This window comes from Eptesicus fuscus, chromosome 4 (assembly GCF_027574615.1).
Source record: "Eptesicus fuscus isolate TK198812 chromosome 4, DD_ASM_mEF_20220401, whole genome shotgun sequence".
NCBI lineage: Eukaryota > Metazoa > Chordata > Mammalia > Chiroptera > Vespertilionidae > Eptesicus > Eptesicus fuscus.
In genome coordinates this window covers 12937868-12956174 of record NC_072476.1, presented here as the reverse complement: position 1 = coordinate 12956174, position 18307 = coordinate 12937868, and the positions used below count along the sequence as shown (strand labels likewise).

The 18307-nt window shown below is 47.2% G+C and overlaps 1 protein-coding gene across 1 annotated transcript; it reads right to left on the bottom strand.

Moving 5' to 3' along the window:
• Nucleotides 1–7146: 7146 nt before the first annotated feature.
• On the bottom strand, nt 7147–15815 carry ZNF263 (zinc finger protein 263). Its single transcript, XM_054714651.1, has 6 exons — nt 14773–15815; nt 13317–13497; nt 12792–12862; nt 12375–12501; nt 9945–10061; nt 7147–9449 (listed from the first exon to the last, which is right to left on the bottom strand). The coding sequence occupies exons 1-6, from the start codon at nt 15157–15159 to the stop codon at nt 8281–8283; spliced, it is 2052 nt and encodes a 683-aa protein (XP_054570626.1). The 5' UTR covers nt 15160–15815; the 3' UTR covers nt 7147–8280.
• Nucleotides 15816–18307: the final 2492 nt, after the last annotated feature.

Genomic DNA, 18307 nt, shown 5'->3' with positions numbered 1-18307 from the left:
TCCTCCGGCAGTTAATTTAATTAATTTGCGTACGCTTAAAATTTAAATTAAAGCCTTTGGTCTTTTTGGTCCTAAGCCTGCCACTCTGGTCCTGCTTGCATAAGAGCAATCTCTTCGCTAGCAACTACTTGAATGTCCCACACCTGCACAGTTAAAGTTTATCTCAAGGGACGCCTTAAACAAACACCCCAGATCCTTTCCCGGGATCTCCTTGGGACACCGCACCTGAGTTTCAAAGGTTCCATTTCACACTGAAAGAGATGCAACAAGAAATAATCAAGGTACATCTACACAATGGAATACTATGCTGCTATAAAAAAGAAGGAACTTTTACCATTTGCAACAGCATGGATGGAACTGGAGAGCATTATGCTAAACGAAATAAGCCAGTCAGAGAAAGATAAATATCACATGATCTCACTCATATGTGGGATATAATGATAAACATAATTTGATAAACAAGAATAGATCCAGAGCCCTAACCGGTTTGGCTCAGTGGATAGAGCATCGGCCTGTGGACTGAAAGGTCCCAGGTTCGATTCCGGTCAAGGGCATGTACCTTGGCTGCGGGCACATCCCCAGTAGGAGGTGTGCAGGAGGCAGCTGATCGATGTTTCTAACTCTATCCCACTCCCTTCCTCTCTGTAAAAAATCAATAAAATATATTTAAAAAAAAAAAAAAAAGAAGATCCAGAGACAAATGGTAGGGGAGTGGGGGTTAGAGAGCAACCAAAGATCTTGTATGCATGCATATTAGCATAACCAATGGACCCAGACACTGGGGCAGTGGAGGCTTACCCGGGGTGGGAATGGCTGGGGCGGGGGCAATTGGGGAAAAAGGAGATATATGTAAAACTTCAGACAATTAAAAAAAAAAAATCAAGAAACAGTTCCAGAGTAGAGACCCTTCTAGAATTAGGAGGTTTTTGAAATCTAGGCTTCAGAATATTAAGGATTCTCAGTATGCCTTCAACTTCTGGTTCTAGTAATTAGATTTGTGTTTAAAGATTTCTGCAGTTATATAATATACGATATAGACCTATTGTGAATTGTCATTGTTTTTATCAACTGGCCTCATTTTGCATAGCAGTGTCCATTTATATATTGTTTATTAAAGGCTTTGGCATTAATAAGTTAGCATTTGTTGAGACACCTTTCAAGCCTGGAGTAGAGTGAGCTGTGGAAGAAGTTGAAGGGGAAGTCAGATGAGTGTACTGGACAGCTGTTTAATTCCTTTTGTGTCACTGCATCAAATATCCCTCCCCCCGTGGTAATAATTCCCAGAATAAATGGCCAGAAGTCACACCCTTTTCAAAAGTATCCATTTATTCTGGAAACTTTACATTACCCTTCTATGCTAGGCATGGAGCGCAGCATTTGGCAATTATTTTTTATTTTTAAACTATAAAAAACTGATTTGAAAGACAGAGAAATATAGATTGGTTGCCTTCCCCAAAGAGACCTATCTGGATGGAGGATCACCAGCATCCGGGAATCAAACCAGGCACCTTTCGGTGTGCCTGATGAGGCTTCAAACCAACTGAGCCATGCAGGCCAGAGCCGGCATTGGGCATTTAGACATAAATTACAAAATGAATAGGATCAAACCACTGTTGGTTGTGCAAGAGCTAAGATGAGTATGGAGAGGGCTTGGATAGCAGGGGAAGTATCAGAAGGGTCAAGGGTGACTTTTGAATTGGGCTTTAAAGTTTAGTGGGTGGTGAGGGAAGGGCAGTCTAGCAGAAGGGGAGCTTGTGCTCGGCTCTTCCAGTATGAAAGTGCATCTACCTGGGAAACTGTAAGGTCTCTGGATGTTTGCTGTAGGAGCAGCTGGCAGGAAAGACAGGTCAGGGCCGAAATTTCAATGCCCTTGGTGTGGAGGGGGAGGGGTCATCCTAAGATTTTAGACTTCGGTCTAGGCCTAGGTAAAGTCCTGTCGGTTCTACCTCCTAAATGTCTCATCTTGTCTCCACTTCTTCCGCCTCACTAGGTGAGTCCAGATCTAGACTGCCATCACACCCTGCCTTGGCAACTGCACCTGTTTCTTAAGTCTCCCTGCCTTCCTTTCTTGTCCTTTTCCCCATCCTTTCCCCACCGGACTGCCATGGAGAGCAAACTAAAACAAAAATGAGAAGGTGCCTCTCCAGCTTAAGACCCTTCCCGGACTTCCCATTGCATTCAAACACCTGTCCCCGGAGGGCAGCCTGCGGGCCTGCCCTTCCCCGCCTGTGAGAGGCCCCACACAGGGTGCTCAAGCCCACCCAGTTTTGCGCTTGCCTTCTGCTGGACTGAGAGAGCCGGAAGGCCAGCCCTGCTATGGGCCCTAGGTTGGCACAAGCGCGTCTAAGGGAGGGAACATTTTAGAGTGCGGTGGCGCCGCCAACAGAATCCGCCAGGGTGTTTGGAGAGGGAAGCCTTTCGCCCTACCGGGCCAGCCTTAGTAGCTTGCGTGGAGCCACCACAGAGCTCCCACTGGTGGGCCAGAGTGGCCCAGGCAAAGATGATCTGTGGTGCAGAGGGAGAACCCGAGAGAAGAGAGCCACCTGATGCTGCCTTAAAGCGCTCAAAGGCGGGCCAGAACTGGCTGGGGTGGCTTGGGCCGCTGGGGAGAGCACAACTAGGCTCAGCCACGGGACGCCCACCAGCAGGTGTCAGCGCGCCTCCGAAAGGGCCGCAGGCAGAGGGCAGAGGGTAAAGAAAGATTTGTCCAGTGAGGCCCGCCACATCAGCCCTTGCTCCTCCTGGGCTTGGGAGCCCTCCTTGGTGAAACCAGTCCCTTGGCCGGCCGTTTTAGGGAAGCGGTGCCCCATCCTCAATACCCACGGAAGGCTAAATTGTGGACGGCTAAGCTGCGGAAGCCACAAATTCTTTTCATTTGCCCCAACCTGGGAAAGGGAAAGGAACTGAAGTCTTTGGTTCTGGAAACCATCCTTGACTAGAGCTCCTCCGAAAAACCTGGGCACCTCCCTCTTGTTCCAATGGCTGGGGCAGGATTCCTAAAAGTAAGCTGGATCCCTTGCCAAGAGAGCGGTGAAACCCGCAATTGCAGCTTCTCATTCAGAGTGGAGACCTATACCCAGGTTGTATTTTCCTGCCTTGAGGGGAAGAGAATGGACAAACAGTTCCTCATAGTGTCCAAAACATAACCCAGGATTCCAGAAATAAATTTTTCTTTCCCCACCCTTTCTGCCGGGGGAAATCTTACTGTCTCCATTGAGCAAGTTGGGATCCTGGTGAGTCACCAGTTTTGATCTGACTGACGCTTTTGAGACATTCAAGGTGACTCCGTGATGAACTGGGGACATTAACTGGATGATCTGTCAGAATTTTACTTGTGACCTGAGGCATTTTTCAACAACACTTTTGTCATTGCTGAATTTACCTAGACCAGTGATTCCCAATATGGGGCAATTTGATTTTTAAGGGAGGCAATTCGATGAGTTATTAATAGTGATTTTTTTTTGCATTTATGGTTCTAGGGGCCTCAAATGGTATATAAACATATATTGGGACATATTTACGTATTTCAGTTCTGTTTTGAAACTTTGCTATTTTTTGTATCACTTCATATTATTATTTTTTAACAATTTCTTCCTCAGTACTTCAACTATCCTTTCGTTCTTTTATTTTTTTCTTTCATGGATGCCATGTTCTTTGGAAGCTTGTTTGGACCAACTTAATGGCCTTTTAGGCTTCCTCCATGTGAATGGGAGTTCACTTTTTGAATAAGAATATGTCACAGCGGGGGTGGGGGTCAGGATTTTATTTTTTGGGGGGATCAGGATTTTAGAGATGCTTAGGTGGGGCATGGCCAAAAAAAGGTTGGGAACCACTGAACCTAGACCATTCCCACTACCTCCTAACTCAGGCAAGACTTAGACCCCTTTAGTGAAAAATATAGGATAAGCCCTAGCTGGTTCGGCTATGGATAGAGGTTCGACCTGCAGACCAAAGGGTCCTTGGTTTGATTCTGGTCAAGGGCACATGCCCGGGTTGTGGGCTTGATCCCCAGTAGGAGGTGTGCAGAAGGCAGCCGATCAATAATTCTCATTATTGATGTTTCTCTCCCTTCCTCTCTGAAATCAATAAAAATATATATTAAAAAACACACACACACACACACACACACACATACACTAGAGGCCCAGTGCATGACATTCGTGCACTGAGGCGGGGAGAGGGATGGGTGTCCCTCAGCCAAGCCTGTGCCCTCTTGCAGTCCGGGACTCCTCAGGGGATGTCCGCCTGCCTGCTTAGGCTGGCAGGCGGACATCCCCTGAGGGGTCCTTAGTGCTGCCATGGAGGTGGGAGAGGCTCCTGCCACCGCCACTATGCTCACCATCCGTGAGCCCGGCTTCTGTCTGAGCAGTGCTCCCCCTGTGGGAGCACAGTGACCACCAGGGGGCAGCTCCTGCATTGAGCGCCAGCCCCCTGGTGGTCAGTGCATGTCATAGTGACCAGTCATTCTGCCATTCGGTTGATTTGCATATTAAGGTTTTATTATATAGGCTAGGATGAGCTCTGGCCGGTGTAGCCCAACAGTTACATTGTCAGCCGGTCAAGGGCACATATCTTGGTTGTAGTTTCAATCCCTGGCCCAGGTCAGGGCATGAGTGGGGAAGTTTCTCTCTCAGATCTTTCTCCTCTCCTTCGCTTCCACTCTCTCAAAAAATCAATGGGAAAAATATCCTCCTGTGAGGATTAACAAAAAACAAAAGTATTGGATGAAAAGGAATTATCAGGCTCCCTTTCAAAAATAGAAATAGTTTTAATCAGAAGTGCCTGCAAGCTAGATTGAAGGCTAAAAGAAAATGCTTCTAATAAATGTACTTTTTTTTTTTAATCCTCACCCAAGGATATTTTTTCCATTGATTTTTATAGAGAGTGAAGGAGACAAGGATAGAAATATGGATGAGAAAAACACATCAATTGGTTGGCTCCTGCACGAGCCCTGCCCAGGGAGGAGCCTGCAACCAAGATATGTGCCCTTGACTGGAATCGAACCTGGGACCCTTAGGTCCACAGGCTGGTGCTCTTTCCACTGAGCTAAACCAGCTAGGGCTAATAAATGTACTTTTGGTTTAACTCATCTTGCTATTCTTTATTTTTTTAAAATATATTTTATTGATTTTTTACAGAGAGGAAGGGAGAGGGATAGAGAGCTAGAAACATCGATGAGAGAGAAACATCGACCAGCTGCCTCCTGCACACCCCCTACCTGGGGATGTGCCCGCAACCGAGGTACATGCCCTTGACCGGAATCGAACCTGGGACCTTTCAGTCCGCAGGCCGATGCTCTATCCACTGAGCCAAACCGGTTTCGGCTCATCTTGCTATTCTTGAGCTCCTGACACTCAACTTAGTTAGGAAGTCTCCTAATGCTAATAAATTTGCTGGTTGGTTTCCTATAACATACATCAAGACTTTTTACATGCTTTGTTTCAAATGCGTGTGAAACATTTACAAAAATTACAAGTCTTAAAACAGTGGTGATTTTACCTATTCCAAAATTATACCAGTTGATAATTCTATGATTATCAGTAGCAAATAGTAATAATGACTCAATAGCAAATTTCAGATTATGATATTGAGACCAGTAAATTCTTTCATTCCTACAATAAAATCTCTTAAAATTTCTGATGAGTTTTCTTGGGGAAAACCCCCAAACACAATTTAGTGCTTGTTTAACACATCTAGTCTCTGGCGCTACAGTCTTTGTCCTCATTGCTGTCTGCCTGCTTTTAGTCTGCCTCTGCCAGGCATTTTCACATTGCTTAAAAGTATTACTGATTCTCCACTCAGGAGCCTTTCTGCTGATCTCCTGTGCTACATTTGATACATGGATGTGTGGCTATTGCTCAGGGTCAGGCCACATCTCTTTTGTACCCATTTGAACTTAGGGGGCAGGGGTGTTTTTTGCATTATTCTCCTTTGGCATAAAAGCCAGTTGGAATCTGTTCTGGTTAGAGCCTGCAGTAAGGAAGGACCTCTGACCTGCTACAAGGCAAGACCTCATCAAACCTGCCTGTCAATATCAGACTGCTCCCTGAAGTTCTTCCAATGTAGTCTTACATTGACCTCAGCACCAGGGAGCTTAGAAGACAGTCCTGCAATTATCTGACCAGATGGCACAAGTAGGTACATACTTTCTATGTGCTAGGCATTGTGCTAAGTGTTTTTTACATGAAATAATTTGTGATATTATCTCATGAAAACAAGGCCAAGAACAACTATGCATCTGAAATTTGCTAGAAAGGGAGCTACACTGGGACTGAGTAGAGGCTCCTACTGGAAAGCCTTTCAGTGCCAAAAGCAAATACCTGGGAGTCCTTGTTGCTATAAGCCTCAAGCTGCAATGCTCCAAGTAGGAGTAACACCAGTTGGACACATCATAAGGTTAGGAGCGAGAATGAAGGAGGAGGGGCACTTTCTATTCTTGTAAGATTTACAATGCATACAGGTTACGATCTTAAGTAGAGAATGCTTATTAACATCAACTTGACACCACCACCCATTTCATGGCATCAGCAACCACATCATCCCTGTCCCACTCCTACCACTGTGGATCCTACACTCATCTCTCAAATCCTTAAACACCCCCTTACCCCTGCCTCCTCCCTCTCCCCGCCCCCCAGCACACATACACACCACAACTGCCCTCTTATGGATATCTTTCCCATAAGCATACACTCCTAAAATTCCTACTCCTGATTACCCATTCTAAAATATACTTTCTCCTAATAATTTTGCCCTTTCTCCACTAATGGGCAATAATTCAGTTATAGCGGGACCACCTTTTCCTGGGAAGCAATTGTAAGACCAAAATACCCTGTCTCTGAAGAGCCCGATCTTCCTTCAGCTACTTCCCAAGAAATAAAACATTATAAACAAAAAAATCAGATACTTTTACTGCTGTACACTACAGAAGGAAAGAAAACCTCAGAGACCATTATGACATCATCACCCCAAGCCCCCTGGGCTTGACCCTTTGTTACCATGCCACACCCTACCTCAACCTGTCTGCTGCCACCTTTGTGGAACAACTTCTCAACCAACCCAGCAAGACCACAAAAAGAAAGCAGGTCCTCCAAACAGATCAACACTGGAGGCCAAGGCACTTTCAATGAAGAGTCACACACTTTCACGTTTCTTGAAGGTATTTATTACCATCCAAACATATTTCCAATAGGGAAAGGCATGATCCCTAATTTCTTAAGATCTGTGTTTTCAAAGTCTCCTAGGGAACCCTTCTTACATAACCCTCTGAAGACTCCAGAGTTCTGTTTATCCTTCTCTGACAGAGGTGGGGGAAGTCTTGATCTCTGTACAGGTTAGACTAATTCAGATTCCAGTTCCCTCTGCCAATTCCTAGGCCGACCTGCAAATTCCTTCTTACTATTTCCCTTAGGTCTCTGGGTCCTTTTTGTCTAAGGTGACATTGATGTTCATGGCCTGCCAATGGGCACTCCTCTGAGGCCATTGAGGTGTGCTGTGGCTTCCCTGTCAAGGCCTTTTGGAGAGCTACAACTAACCACCAGTCTTTCTTTGCCCTCAAGCTGGTTTCCCAGGAGATTCAGCCCCTCTTCTTTGGTCTCAGGGCCTCAGGAGTTCAAATACTCCTGCTGAATGTCCCAAGTGAGGAAGCAGTAACAAAAGTCATATAGATTCCCAAAGTTGCTGGGAAAGACAAGACTAAGTAAGGCATCCAAATTACAACATGGCCAAATATACCAAGCGGGGTAGGCACCATGAGACAAGGTGGACTTCATAGAGAATTCTGCCCTGATCAGGTGACCTCAAAGACTTATCATCCTCACTAGTTCAGACAGAATTCCATTTTAGTTTGATGCTAATCCTTTGCTGCCCCTGCTGCTTCCTTGCAATGGCCTCCAGCCCCGCCGCCCCCCACACCCATCCTTGTTACTCTTTATAGTAATTACCTCAAAAACATATGATTTCACCCAGACCGTATGGCTCAATGGTTGAGCGCTAATCTATGGACCAGAGGTTACAGTTAGATTCCTGGTCAGTGCACATGCTGAGTTGTGGGCTCCATTCCTGGTAGGTGGGCGCGTGCAGAAGGCAGCCAATCAGTCATTCTCCTCTAATCACTGATGTTTCTTTCTATCTCCTCTTCCTTCCTCTCTAAATCAATAAAAATATTTTTAAAATAAAAGAACACAGATGATTTTGGTCAACAGGGCAAGAAATACCAGCTCTCAACAGCAGAACCCTCTGATTATGCCACTTTATCTGTGGTGTAATGAAACACCATTGTTTCTATCTGGTGTGAGTTCTCTGATGACTCATAAGGCGTGAACTCCGAGAAAAGCTTTCTCCACATTCAGAACATTTATAGGGTCTCTCTCCTGTATGGGTTCTCAGATGACGAATCCGATTGGAGCTGTGAGAAAAACTGTCTCCACACTCATGACAGGTATAGGGTTTCTCTCCCGTGTGAATTCTCTGGTGCCTGATTAAGTTGGATCTATGAGAAAAGTTTTCCCCACAAAGGGTACATTTATATGGTTTCTCTCCTGTGTGCGTTCTCTGATGTCTGGTGAGGTGCATGCCCTGCCGGAAGCTTTTCCCACAGGTCAAACATTCAAAGAGTTTCTTCTCTGTTTTGTGGGTTCCATGATTTGTAAGAAAGGGGCTGCTGTCACTCATTGCTTCCCCACACTCGGAGAAGGGGTAAAGCCTCTCTTTCTCATGAGTTCTTTCATGAATGACAAGGTGGGAACTTCGAGAGAAACTTTTTCCACACTCAGCACACTTATAGGGTCTCTCTCCTGTGTGAATTCTCTGGTGCCTAAGGAGATTGGAACTGTGAGCAAAAATCTCGCCACACTCAGGGCACTTGTAGGGCTTTTCACCGGTGTGTGTTCTCTGGTGTCTGTGGAGATTGGAGTTGCAAGAGAAGCTTTTTCCACATACATTACATTGATAGGGCTTCTCGCCTGTGTGGGTGCGTTGATGGCGAGTCAGGTGGGTATTCTGACTGAAGCTTTTTCCACATTCAAGGCACTTATGGGCCTCCTCTCCAAAGTGTGCTCTGTGTAGTGATAAAAAGTGTGGGCTCCCACCAAAGATTTCACCACACTCTACACCCATACACAGTCTTTCTGCTGCATGTATTCTCTGGTGCCTAATTAGATTTGAGTTATTAGAGAAATTTTTGCCACACAAGGGACATAAATGGAGCTTCTTCGGCTGCAGTTCCTTTGGCTGGCCTGCTTCTCTGCAACTTGTGGCCCCCACTATGGACTGCTCCATCCGATCCTCTGGGAGAGGCTCCCAATGCCCTTCTGCCCTGTCCTCAGGCCGTCCCTGCTCAGGACTCCAGGGCACCTCCCCTCTGGCCTGGCCAGTCAGAAGCACCTGCAGATGGATGTTCTCAGGAGAAACAGACTGAGCACTTTCTTCCTGGCTCTCAAATTTCTCTTCTCCTGGTAGAGTGAGAGAAACCAAACCCTACATTATTTTTACCCTAAAGAAAATCCCATATGCCCACTACTGCCAGTAGGTCAGAAGTCCAGAAAGACTAGCTGTATCTGTTTTCTGTCTTCCCCATACAGGGAAAACACTCTAGAGAGGTATCTGGATAAAAGGTAGGGCAATTGGTCAGGAACCAGAGCTCAGACCAGTCTTATTCCCTTGTAGGGGCCCCCATATCCCTCTTCAACTGAGCCTCTGGCTCTGCCCTTCAGAAATGGGTGGGATGGAGCAGGGTTGAGACTAGGATGGGCAAATGAGCCCAGGAGTGAATGCTTCCTTACGTTTTGAACTCTGGGTGCCTTGCCTGCCTCAATGGGATGGAAGCGGGCAGTGGGGACACAGGACCTTCCTGGCAGCAGTGATGGGCTAAGCCCCACACCCAAACCCTCAAATGCCTCACTTCCAACAGAGGGAAACTAGATGGGCAGGCTCCTCAAGTTCCTTACCTGGAGCTGGGTTTCTGGGGCTCAGTCCCTCCTTGCAAATCTGGACACTGGGATCCCATGGTTTTCTTCCTTGTTCCACCTGGATGCTCAGAGCCTCCTGATTGGGAACCTGAGACTCTGTTCACAATGAAAGATATAGATTTTTGTGTCACCACATTCTTCCACCAAGCAGGGGAAGCACAGACAAGTCATGTTCCCTGTCCTCTGTGAGTAGATACAGAGGGTATAATAAGTCTGAAATATACATTAACCTGCTAAACTGTTCCCAGTGGTTACCTCTAAAGAAAGAAATTTGGGGAGACTATAGCTTTTTTCTTTTTACACTTTTGTAGTACTTGGGATTTTTCTGCAATGAGAACGTACCACTTTTGTAATTAAAACATCCAAACCAAAATGGTCAGAGTGGTCAGTTCCTTAAGTTATCAGTTTAAGATTGTAAAAGAGCTTTGACTCTTATGTATAGAGAACAGAACTTAATCTGACTGGGCAACTCCAGAAGAAGAAAATATGATATGATGGACAATCAGAAAAGGATCTGGGGGCTCTAAAACAACCCTGAGGTCGAAATCAAAACGTGCCATTCCTATGCTATGCTAAAAACAAAAACCTCACTCTAACTCCAGCAAACATGGACTTTAAATAGTTCAGTTCTAAGAACATGTGATCTGAACATCTCTTCCTATTTAGCACTCACTGAGAGAGCTGTGCTCAACTTAGGCACCAAACCACAGCAGAGTAACAGGGAAGCTAGAGGTCCTAAAGAAGGGAACCAATCCCAGCAGTGACCCCTTTGCAGTATTAGTGCAAGTGAACTGATAGCTGTGCTTCTCTTTACAAAAACCTAATTTATGAAAACAAAGTCGTGTGACTCTTCTATGGTGTGTGTCAATGTAGCCATAATTGTAATGGACACATTGCTGTCTTAGGTTGTTTTTAAAGACTTACCTCAACTTTTATTATGAGAATTTTCATACATACATAAAAGTTGAAGGAATTAAACAATACCTGTACACTCTTCACCTAAATCCTGAGTTTTTGTGCAGTCTCCACCTAAAAAACTCTGTTGTTTTGTGTGTTTTTTTTGTCATATTTCATAGGCATCATTTAAAATCTCTGCATAATAGGTCAACACACAGATGCACCTTAATTTATGCTTGATTCATTTAGCTCCAGTTTTGAATACAGACAGTCCTCGGGTTACGTCGGACTCGACGTACGTTGTTTCGTGGTTACATCACCATCTCCCATTAATTAAAAAAAAAAAAAGTTCCGTCATTTCGACATATGTACATTGGTGCTTTATGTTTTTTATTATTTATTTACCACAAGTAAAGGTCAGGAATTGTTATCTTCCTTTTAAATTTTGTTTACTGTTTCACTTCATTACTGCTGTGTATGTGCTCCATGTGAGTGACGTAGGTGCTTATGTAGGTGGGTTCCGACTTACAGCGAAAATCGTGTTATGTCGCGCCGTAGGAACGGATCTCCAACGTAACACGAGGACCTACAGTATATATCATTTCAAAATTTCCGTAAGGTCCTCCCTACTTCCTGAATTTTTAAGGGCTGGAAGAGCTGCTAAGCTGGAATGCTGGTGCCACTGCCCCTGAAATTTGTGTCTCTGGGGAAGGGCCTAGAAATACTAATGAAGTATAGAAAACACAAGTGAGATCAGAAGAGTAAGCATTTCAAAAATGCAAGTCATCAAGAACTTTATAGTTCCACAGCATCCTAGGACACTGAAAATGTGTCATGCCTGGAAGGGGGTCAGTCACTGGATTTGATTTGTTTTGCCTTGGGAAGACCATTATAGCTCAGACTCCTTGCCTTCAGCTCTGGCAGCTGGGGCCTTTAAGAGTGCCAAATGTGCCACTTGGAAGATGTTTAACTGATCCTAGCTGTTTTTAACTGATCCTAGCTCCGGGGGATCTTATATAATAAAAGCCTAATATGCCAAGTGTCCGGTAGTCTGTTCAACCAATCAAAGCGTAATATGCTAAGGATATGCTAAGGCCACTCAACCGCTCGCTATGACATGTGCTGACCACCAAGGGGCAGACACTCCAAACGGTAGGTTAGCTTGCTGCTGGGGTCCAGCCGATTGGGACTGAGTGAGATGGGCCGGACTTGCCCTGGAGCCCTCCCACGGTCCCTCCCCAGCTGGCCAACCTCCCACGTCCCTCTCCAGCCCGGATTGTGCACCGGTGGGGTCCCTCGACCTGGCTTGTGCCCTCTTGCAATCTGGGACCCCTCAGGGGATGTTGGAGAGCCGGTTTTGGTCTGATCCCACAGGCCAGGCCGAGGGACCCCCACTAGTGCACAAATTCGTGCAACAGGCCTCTAGTTTTAGAATAAGGGAGGTGAGTGGCTAAGACACAGGAACCTGGTCAGAAATGGCTCAATCTTCATCCCTAGAAAAGAAGTCCTTACCCAGTGAGTCCACATTCTCATAACTCTCCTGCACCGTGTCCCTGGAGAGGGCCCTCTTACTAGGATCCTGATGCCCCCACTCCTCCTGGGAGATGTACATAGCCACGTCCTCTAAGCTCTCAGGCAACTGAAACAGCACAAGATCTCCTTTAGCCCCTGAGGCACCAAGAACAATTCAAGCAAAGTCAAGGGTTAAAGGGGCAAAACCCGGGAGTGCCCAGAACACATTTCATGGGGAGTGAGGTGAGGCCTAGGAGTGAGGTGAGATGGAGGCATATAAAGAAAGTAGGGGAGACACATTGGTGAGGAAGAAAGGATCCTCTCCAAGTGAACAAAGGACCCCACCACCACAAGAGCAAACTGTGTATGGGGATGTGTGTGTGTGCTGAGGGAAGACATTGGGAACTTCCACATCACCTGGGGCCCAGTCATCTTGTCTTCCATGTTTCCTTCGGGAGGAAAGAGAGAAAGCCAGGGAGCAGATAATGCTGAAGGTGACAGAAATCATGATGAGAATGGCATTCCTAATTCTTGGCAACCCAAGGATTATTACACAGTATCCATTCCCCATCACCCAGTCTCTGCTCTGAGGACTGAACACTGAACAAAATAAGGCAAGAGAAGCACAATTAAGCTACATCCAAAATGACATCCTAAATGCAGGGGTAGGAATAAGACAGACACTAGTCTGTCTGCAGCATTCAAGCCCTCAATCATTCATCTAGCTCTAAATGTCTCTGTTCTGCAAACAAAAGAGCAAAGAAATCTCCCTCCCTCCTCCCACTTCCAGAAGAACCCAACCACCACTTCTAGGTCTTTCACTCCATTCTGGGAACCCTGAACCAGAAATTCCCTCTCCCTGGCATAGGTGCTTCATCCTGCTGTCAAAGGCAAACCCGAAGCCCCTCCTCCCTCCCACCTACCCAGATAACTGTTCCTCACCCCTCTCCTTTACAGCCTGGGGGTCCCTTTTAGGGCTGGGGCCTAGCAGCTCCTGCAGCCTGGGACCAGGGCTTCGCTCAGTCTCCATTGGCTCCAGCTTGAAGCTCGGTGACTTCCGTGCTGTTTCCAGAGACAAAGGCTCCTCCAAAAGCACTTCTGTTCCCCGCCCATGGTTTGTGACCTGGGAACCAACCCACATTACTCATCATCACAACAGGGCCCCACAGGAGGGGAAATTAGTACAGAACTCTGAGGGCAAGCCTTCAACAGTGAATCATTGGTACATACCTTTGGACCCAGCTAGAGAGAAAGGGTGGTTTCCATTACAGGTTTTTCTGATCCCAAGTGCATGAGAGAAAGTGGGGATGGAGTGTTGGTGGGGGGAGAAGAGTCTACTCCTTGAGCACACCTGCCCACGTAGCTCCTCTGGACACACCTCACTCCCTCTTGCTTTCCCCTACCTTTTCTAGATGCTTCCATTCCTCACTTCTGGGTAAGTTAGACTTGGGTGGCTCTGGGGGCACAAGTGCCCTCAGAGTCTCAGTGACAAACTGGTTTTCTAAGTCCACAATTAACTCCCACCCAGCTCTGTACAGGAGACTGCTGACCCTAATATAACAAGAGCTAACAGCTATTAAGCACTAACTATAAGCCAGTAGTGTGATCAAAACTGCATGGTCCTGACCAGATGCCTCAGTTGGTTGGAGCACCAGTGGTCCGTTGAGGTCAGAAAAGTTGGCGAGACTCTGGGTTGGAGTGTCATCCCAATATGCCAAGGTTTCTGGTTCATCCCCAGTCAGGGCACATACAAGAATCAACCAACGAAGGCATAAATAAGTGGAACAGCAAATCGATGTCTCTCTCTCCTTTCTCTCTCTCTCTCTCTCTCTCCAAAATCAATTTTTAAAAAAACGTATGTCTGAATGTACCAACTTGCTTGAGTGCTTTCACCAAGCAAAATAAAAAATACTGGTGTGTGATTCAAAAAGCAGTGCGACTGTTTAAAGCAGCGATTTTCAAACGGTGTGCTGCAAGAATTTGGAGGGGAGGGGACACACTACATACTGCTCTCCCTCTAACCCTAAAAGCAACACTAGAAAGGTATTCTACCATTCACACTTCACCAGTGGCGTATCTGAGACTAATAAAAAGGTTAACTTGCCCAAACTCACAATGCTAGTATCAAACAAGAGTGACGATTTAAACCCTGCAAACTAAGTTTGGGGCTCCCACTAATGCAGAGACACTGCCTCCATATGGAAACAGGACACTCTTCACTACTCACTCTGTCCATTGGGTAAAATCTGGACGATAACTGTTCCTGACTGAACTACAAAAAGGCCTCTGGCCCACTTAAAGCCTATTCAGGGAAACCAAGTAAATAGGGAAGTGGGCCGGCACGCTGTCCCAGTCATAGGGTCAAACAAACCGCAGATACTACAGCTCTTTTTCTCACCTGTTGCCTCAGTTTCCCAAGCTCTCTCTGCATATCTTCTACCAGGGTCACTGCTTCCTCGCCGCTCTCCGGATGCAGCTCCTGCACCCTGCTCTGGATCTCCTGGGGCAGGATGATTAGAAACTGCTCCAGCACCAGCAGCTCCAGGATCTGCTCCTTGGTGCGCATCTCAGGCCGCAGCCATCCATGGCAAAGTTCCTGGAGCCGGCTGAGGGCTTCCCGGGGCCCAGCGGCCTCTTGGAAGCGGAACCGTCTGAAGAGCAGGTGGGAGGCCTCCGGGCTGGGCCCTGGGTCTGGCGGGAGCAGCTCCTGGCTCCAGGCGCAGTCCTCCTCCAGTTTCACTATCAGGAGCCCTTCCCGATCCTGGGAGCCCGGGCCCGACGCCATCGTCAGGCCCTCGGAGTGTCCTACCCGGGAAACCAGCTGTGCCCGCCTGGAGAGGGGCCCCCAGCCTCGCACAGGGATGGCCGGCTTCAGGTCCCGGCCGAAGAGCCAGCTCTAGCCGGGCCGCAGCCACCTCCGGCGTCTTCGCCTCTCAGTCGGACCCAGGAGCCGCCGCGCCAGCCCTCGGCCCAGCCCTCCCTGGGGAAGGACCTGGGCGCCGCGCTTCTCGCCGCGTCGCGAACTCACGCAGAACTCGGCGCTCAGCTCCCCCGCCGGAAGTCTCAGCGCGAGAGTTAGGCGTCCAAAGCCAACGGCGCCAGCTGCGGACCAACCTCCTGGTCACGTGCTGCGAACTACAGCGCCCATTGGTCCAGATCTCGCCACGGAGTCACTGCCGACCAACCAGGAAGGGAGATTCCTCTGCCGGGACGGGACGAGCGAGGGGCCAATTCAAGACGAGAGGCGGAGTCACCCGACAAGCCCTGAAGCCCTGGAGGTTCCTGGGGTTGGCCAAGGGGCAGGATGGGTTCGCTACACAGATTTGTAAAAAATGGTCCTAAAACGGGCGTGGCTGGCGGGCCACCTGGGTCTGAATACCCCGGAGAGCTTACTAAGATACAAACCCTCGAGCCACGCGAGATTCAAGGCGTCAGAGTGTCGGGGTGGCTCGGAAATCTGAATTGTTAACATTCCCCCCCTGATAAATTCCCCGATAAATTCTTCACCCATAAGCCAAGTTTGAGAGGCATTTCCCAGTCATAACGGATTAAAGATGGCCTCCACCCGCTCCAGTACTTTAGGGTTGCAGGAGAGGGAGCCATCTACCCGGAGGCTCCCGAGCCGGTGTCCACGAGCCAGCTCGGCCTCTCGGGGAGGCCCGGAAGCGAGCTGCCCCGCCCAGGTCGGCGTCCCCGCGGGGCCTGCCGGGAGGCGCGACCGGTGGTGCTGCAGGTGACGGCGCCGACCCCGCGGGGCTGGGGGCTCGGGGCTGGTAACCGGCGGCGGTCACCCGGCCGTCCGGCGTCCAGTTCTGGGGGGCTGGATGGCCCGGAAGGCCGCTAGGGACTCGGCCCTGCGCCACCGGCCTCCTGTTTTAAACCGGATTTTAAACTTGTCTGGAACGTGTCGTTCATTGTCCAGCCCTGCGGAGGCGGGATCCTGTCTCCCTCCTGGTGAGAGGTGAATGGGAGCAAACCCGTAGGGTTGTTTTTCTGGCCGAGCAGTTGAGTGCTTTGTGCCAGTGAGGGGAGGGTGGCCCAGCTACGGCCAAGGATCGCCCAGCTTCTCCATTCCCTCCAGCAACGGTCCGACCCGTGGGCTCAGGAGATCGAAGCCTAATAGGAGTGAATCGTGACAACCAGTACCGTTTATCAGTGCCTGCTTACATGCAGCCGGAGACTCACAACACACAAAATTGTAGGAAGTATACACTACTGTGCGCATGTTACAGATAACGGCACCAAGTCTCAATAAGTCACTTGCCCAGGGTCACACAGCTAGTCTGTCGCTGAAGTTAAAGCGACATGATGGTAAAGGATGATATGAGGATGCAGAGAAAAAGTACGGAGTGTATTTTATTTTCTTATTTCACTCCAGGGAAAAAGTCAGGTCCACAAACTGTTGTGGCAAATGCAGATCCAGAGGCCTCAGTGCGCTGGCAGGTATAGGTCCATTTAAAAAAAAACACCATGTGACCTCAGAGTCCTCTAAGACCATTCTCATGTTTTAGAGATTTATATCTCAGGAGACTATCGATTCTAACCTTATAATCAGTTCTCTGGCATTTACTATGTTATCTCAAACAAGTTATTAAATCTTGTTAAGTCCCAAACCTCAGTCCCCTTGTCCGTTTTGAGTGGATAATTCTATACCCATTTTATAACATTGGATAAGGATTAAATAAGCTAACATATAGGATACTTAGAATGGTACCTAGCACTTAGTGTGAACTCAATAAATATTGTTATTTAAAAAAATTAGCTGTGCCCTAGCCGGTTTGGCTCAGTGGATAGAGCGTCTGCCTGCAGACTGAAGGGTACCACCAGGTTTGATTCTGGTCAAGGGCACATGCCCGGGTTTCGGGCTTGATGGACAGGAGGCAGCCGATCAATGATTCTCATCATTGATGTTTCTATCTATCTCTCCCTCTCTCTTCCTCTCTGAAATCAATAAAGGCATATATATAGAAAAAACCACTTAGATGATTATTGTAGAATGTGTATGGGAATGTTTGCAAAACTACACATAGCTTTGGATGAAAGATGAATCATTTGCTGTGTAAGTTCCTTTTGATTTCAGGTTATTAATGGGTACTTAAAGCTAGATGGGCTTTCAGAGTTACTCAGAATTACTTTTAATATTCATCGGCCATCTCTTTGAGGCCCATCTGAATTCAGACAGAAAATAGCTGGTATTTGGGAGTGGGGTTATAGGCCAGTATATCTATAGGGGTACATTTAGGACAGAAGTTCTTAACCTAGGGTCCATGAAATTCTAGAGCAGCACTGTCCCATAGAACTTAATGAGATATTATCTTTTGAGTACTTAAAATGCAGCTAGTTGTTGCTAAGTGCTACCTTGTGGCTACCATATTAGTCAATGAAGTTCTAGAAGGTAGAGTGGATAGATTTAGAAATTCTGTAAACCTTTTTATATTGTATACAAAATTGCATGTGTATGAGTATTTTCTAGGATGTGGATCTATGACATTAAGTTCTCAAAACCACCAAAAAGATTACAAGCCACTCCTTTAGGGCTTTGGTGAAAAGTTAAGGGAGGTAAGTATGCCTCCCTTACTACTCTGTATTGATTCTACTTTCTTGTCCTCAGCTGTAGGTGGCTCCTTGACTATTACAAATAAAAACAAATTTGAATCTCAGATAAAGAACCCCTACCAATCCTGGTCTTAGTTCTCATAAGTGCTAGATTCTGTCTCGAGAGCTGCTTTTAGTCTACCCAGGTCTTATATATTCCCTTGCACTCAGGTGGGCAGTTGTCTGTGCCTGGTTTTCAAATTGACATTTGATGAAACCTAGCATTAAGACTTTCAAGTCTGTTCTCTTTGGCATGGGAGCAGACAAATGAGCAGTTCCTATCTTTCTGAAATGCTGCTCACCTTAGGATGGTCTGACCTCCAGGCTTCTGTCACCCT

Bases quoted from the DNA above. Each gene is read 5' to 3' on its own strand.
- ZNF263 (XM_054714651.1), bottom strand. From the start codon at position 15,159: ATGGCGTCGGGCCCGGGCTCCCAGGATCGGGAAGGGCTCCTGATAGTG. The intron at 12,502-12,791 runs GTGATGTGGAAG...GTGCTGTTTCAG, and splicing joins ACAAGATGACTGGGCCCCAG to TTGCCTGAGAGCTTAGAGGA. The intron at 10,062-12,374 runs GTAAGGACTTCT...CATTGTGAACAG, and splicing joins TGAGAATGTGGACTCACTGG to AGTCTCAGGTTCCCAATCAG.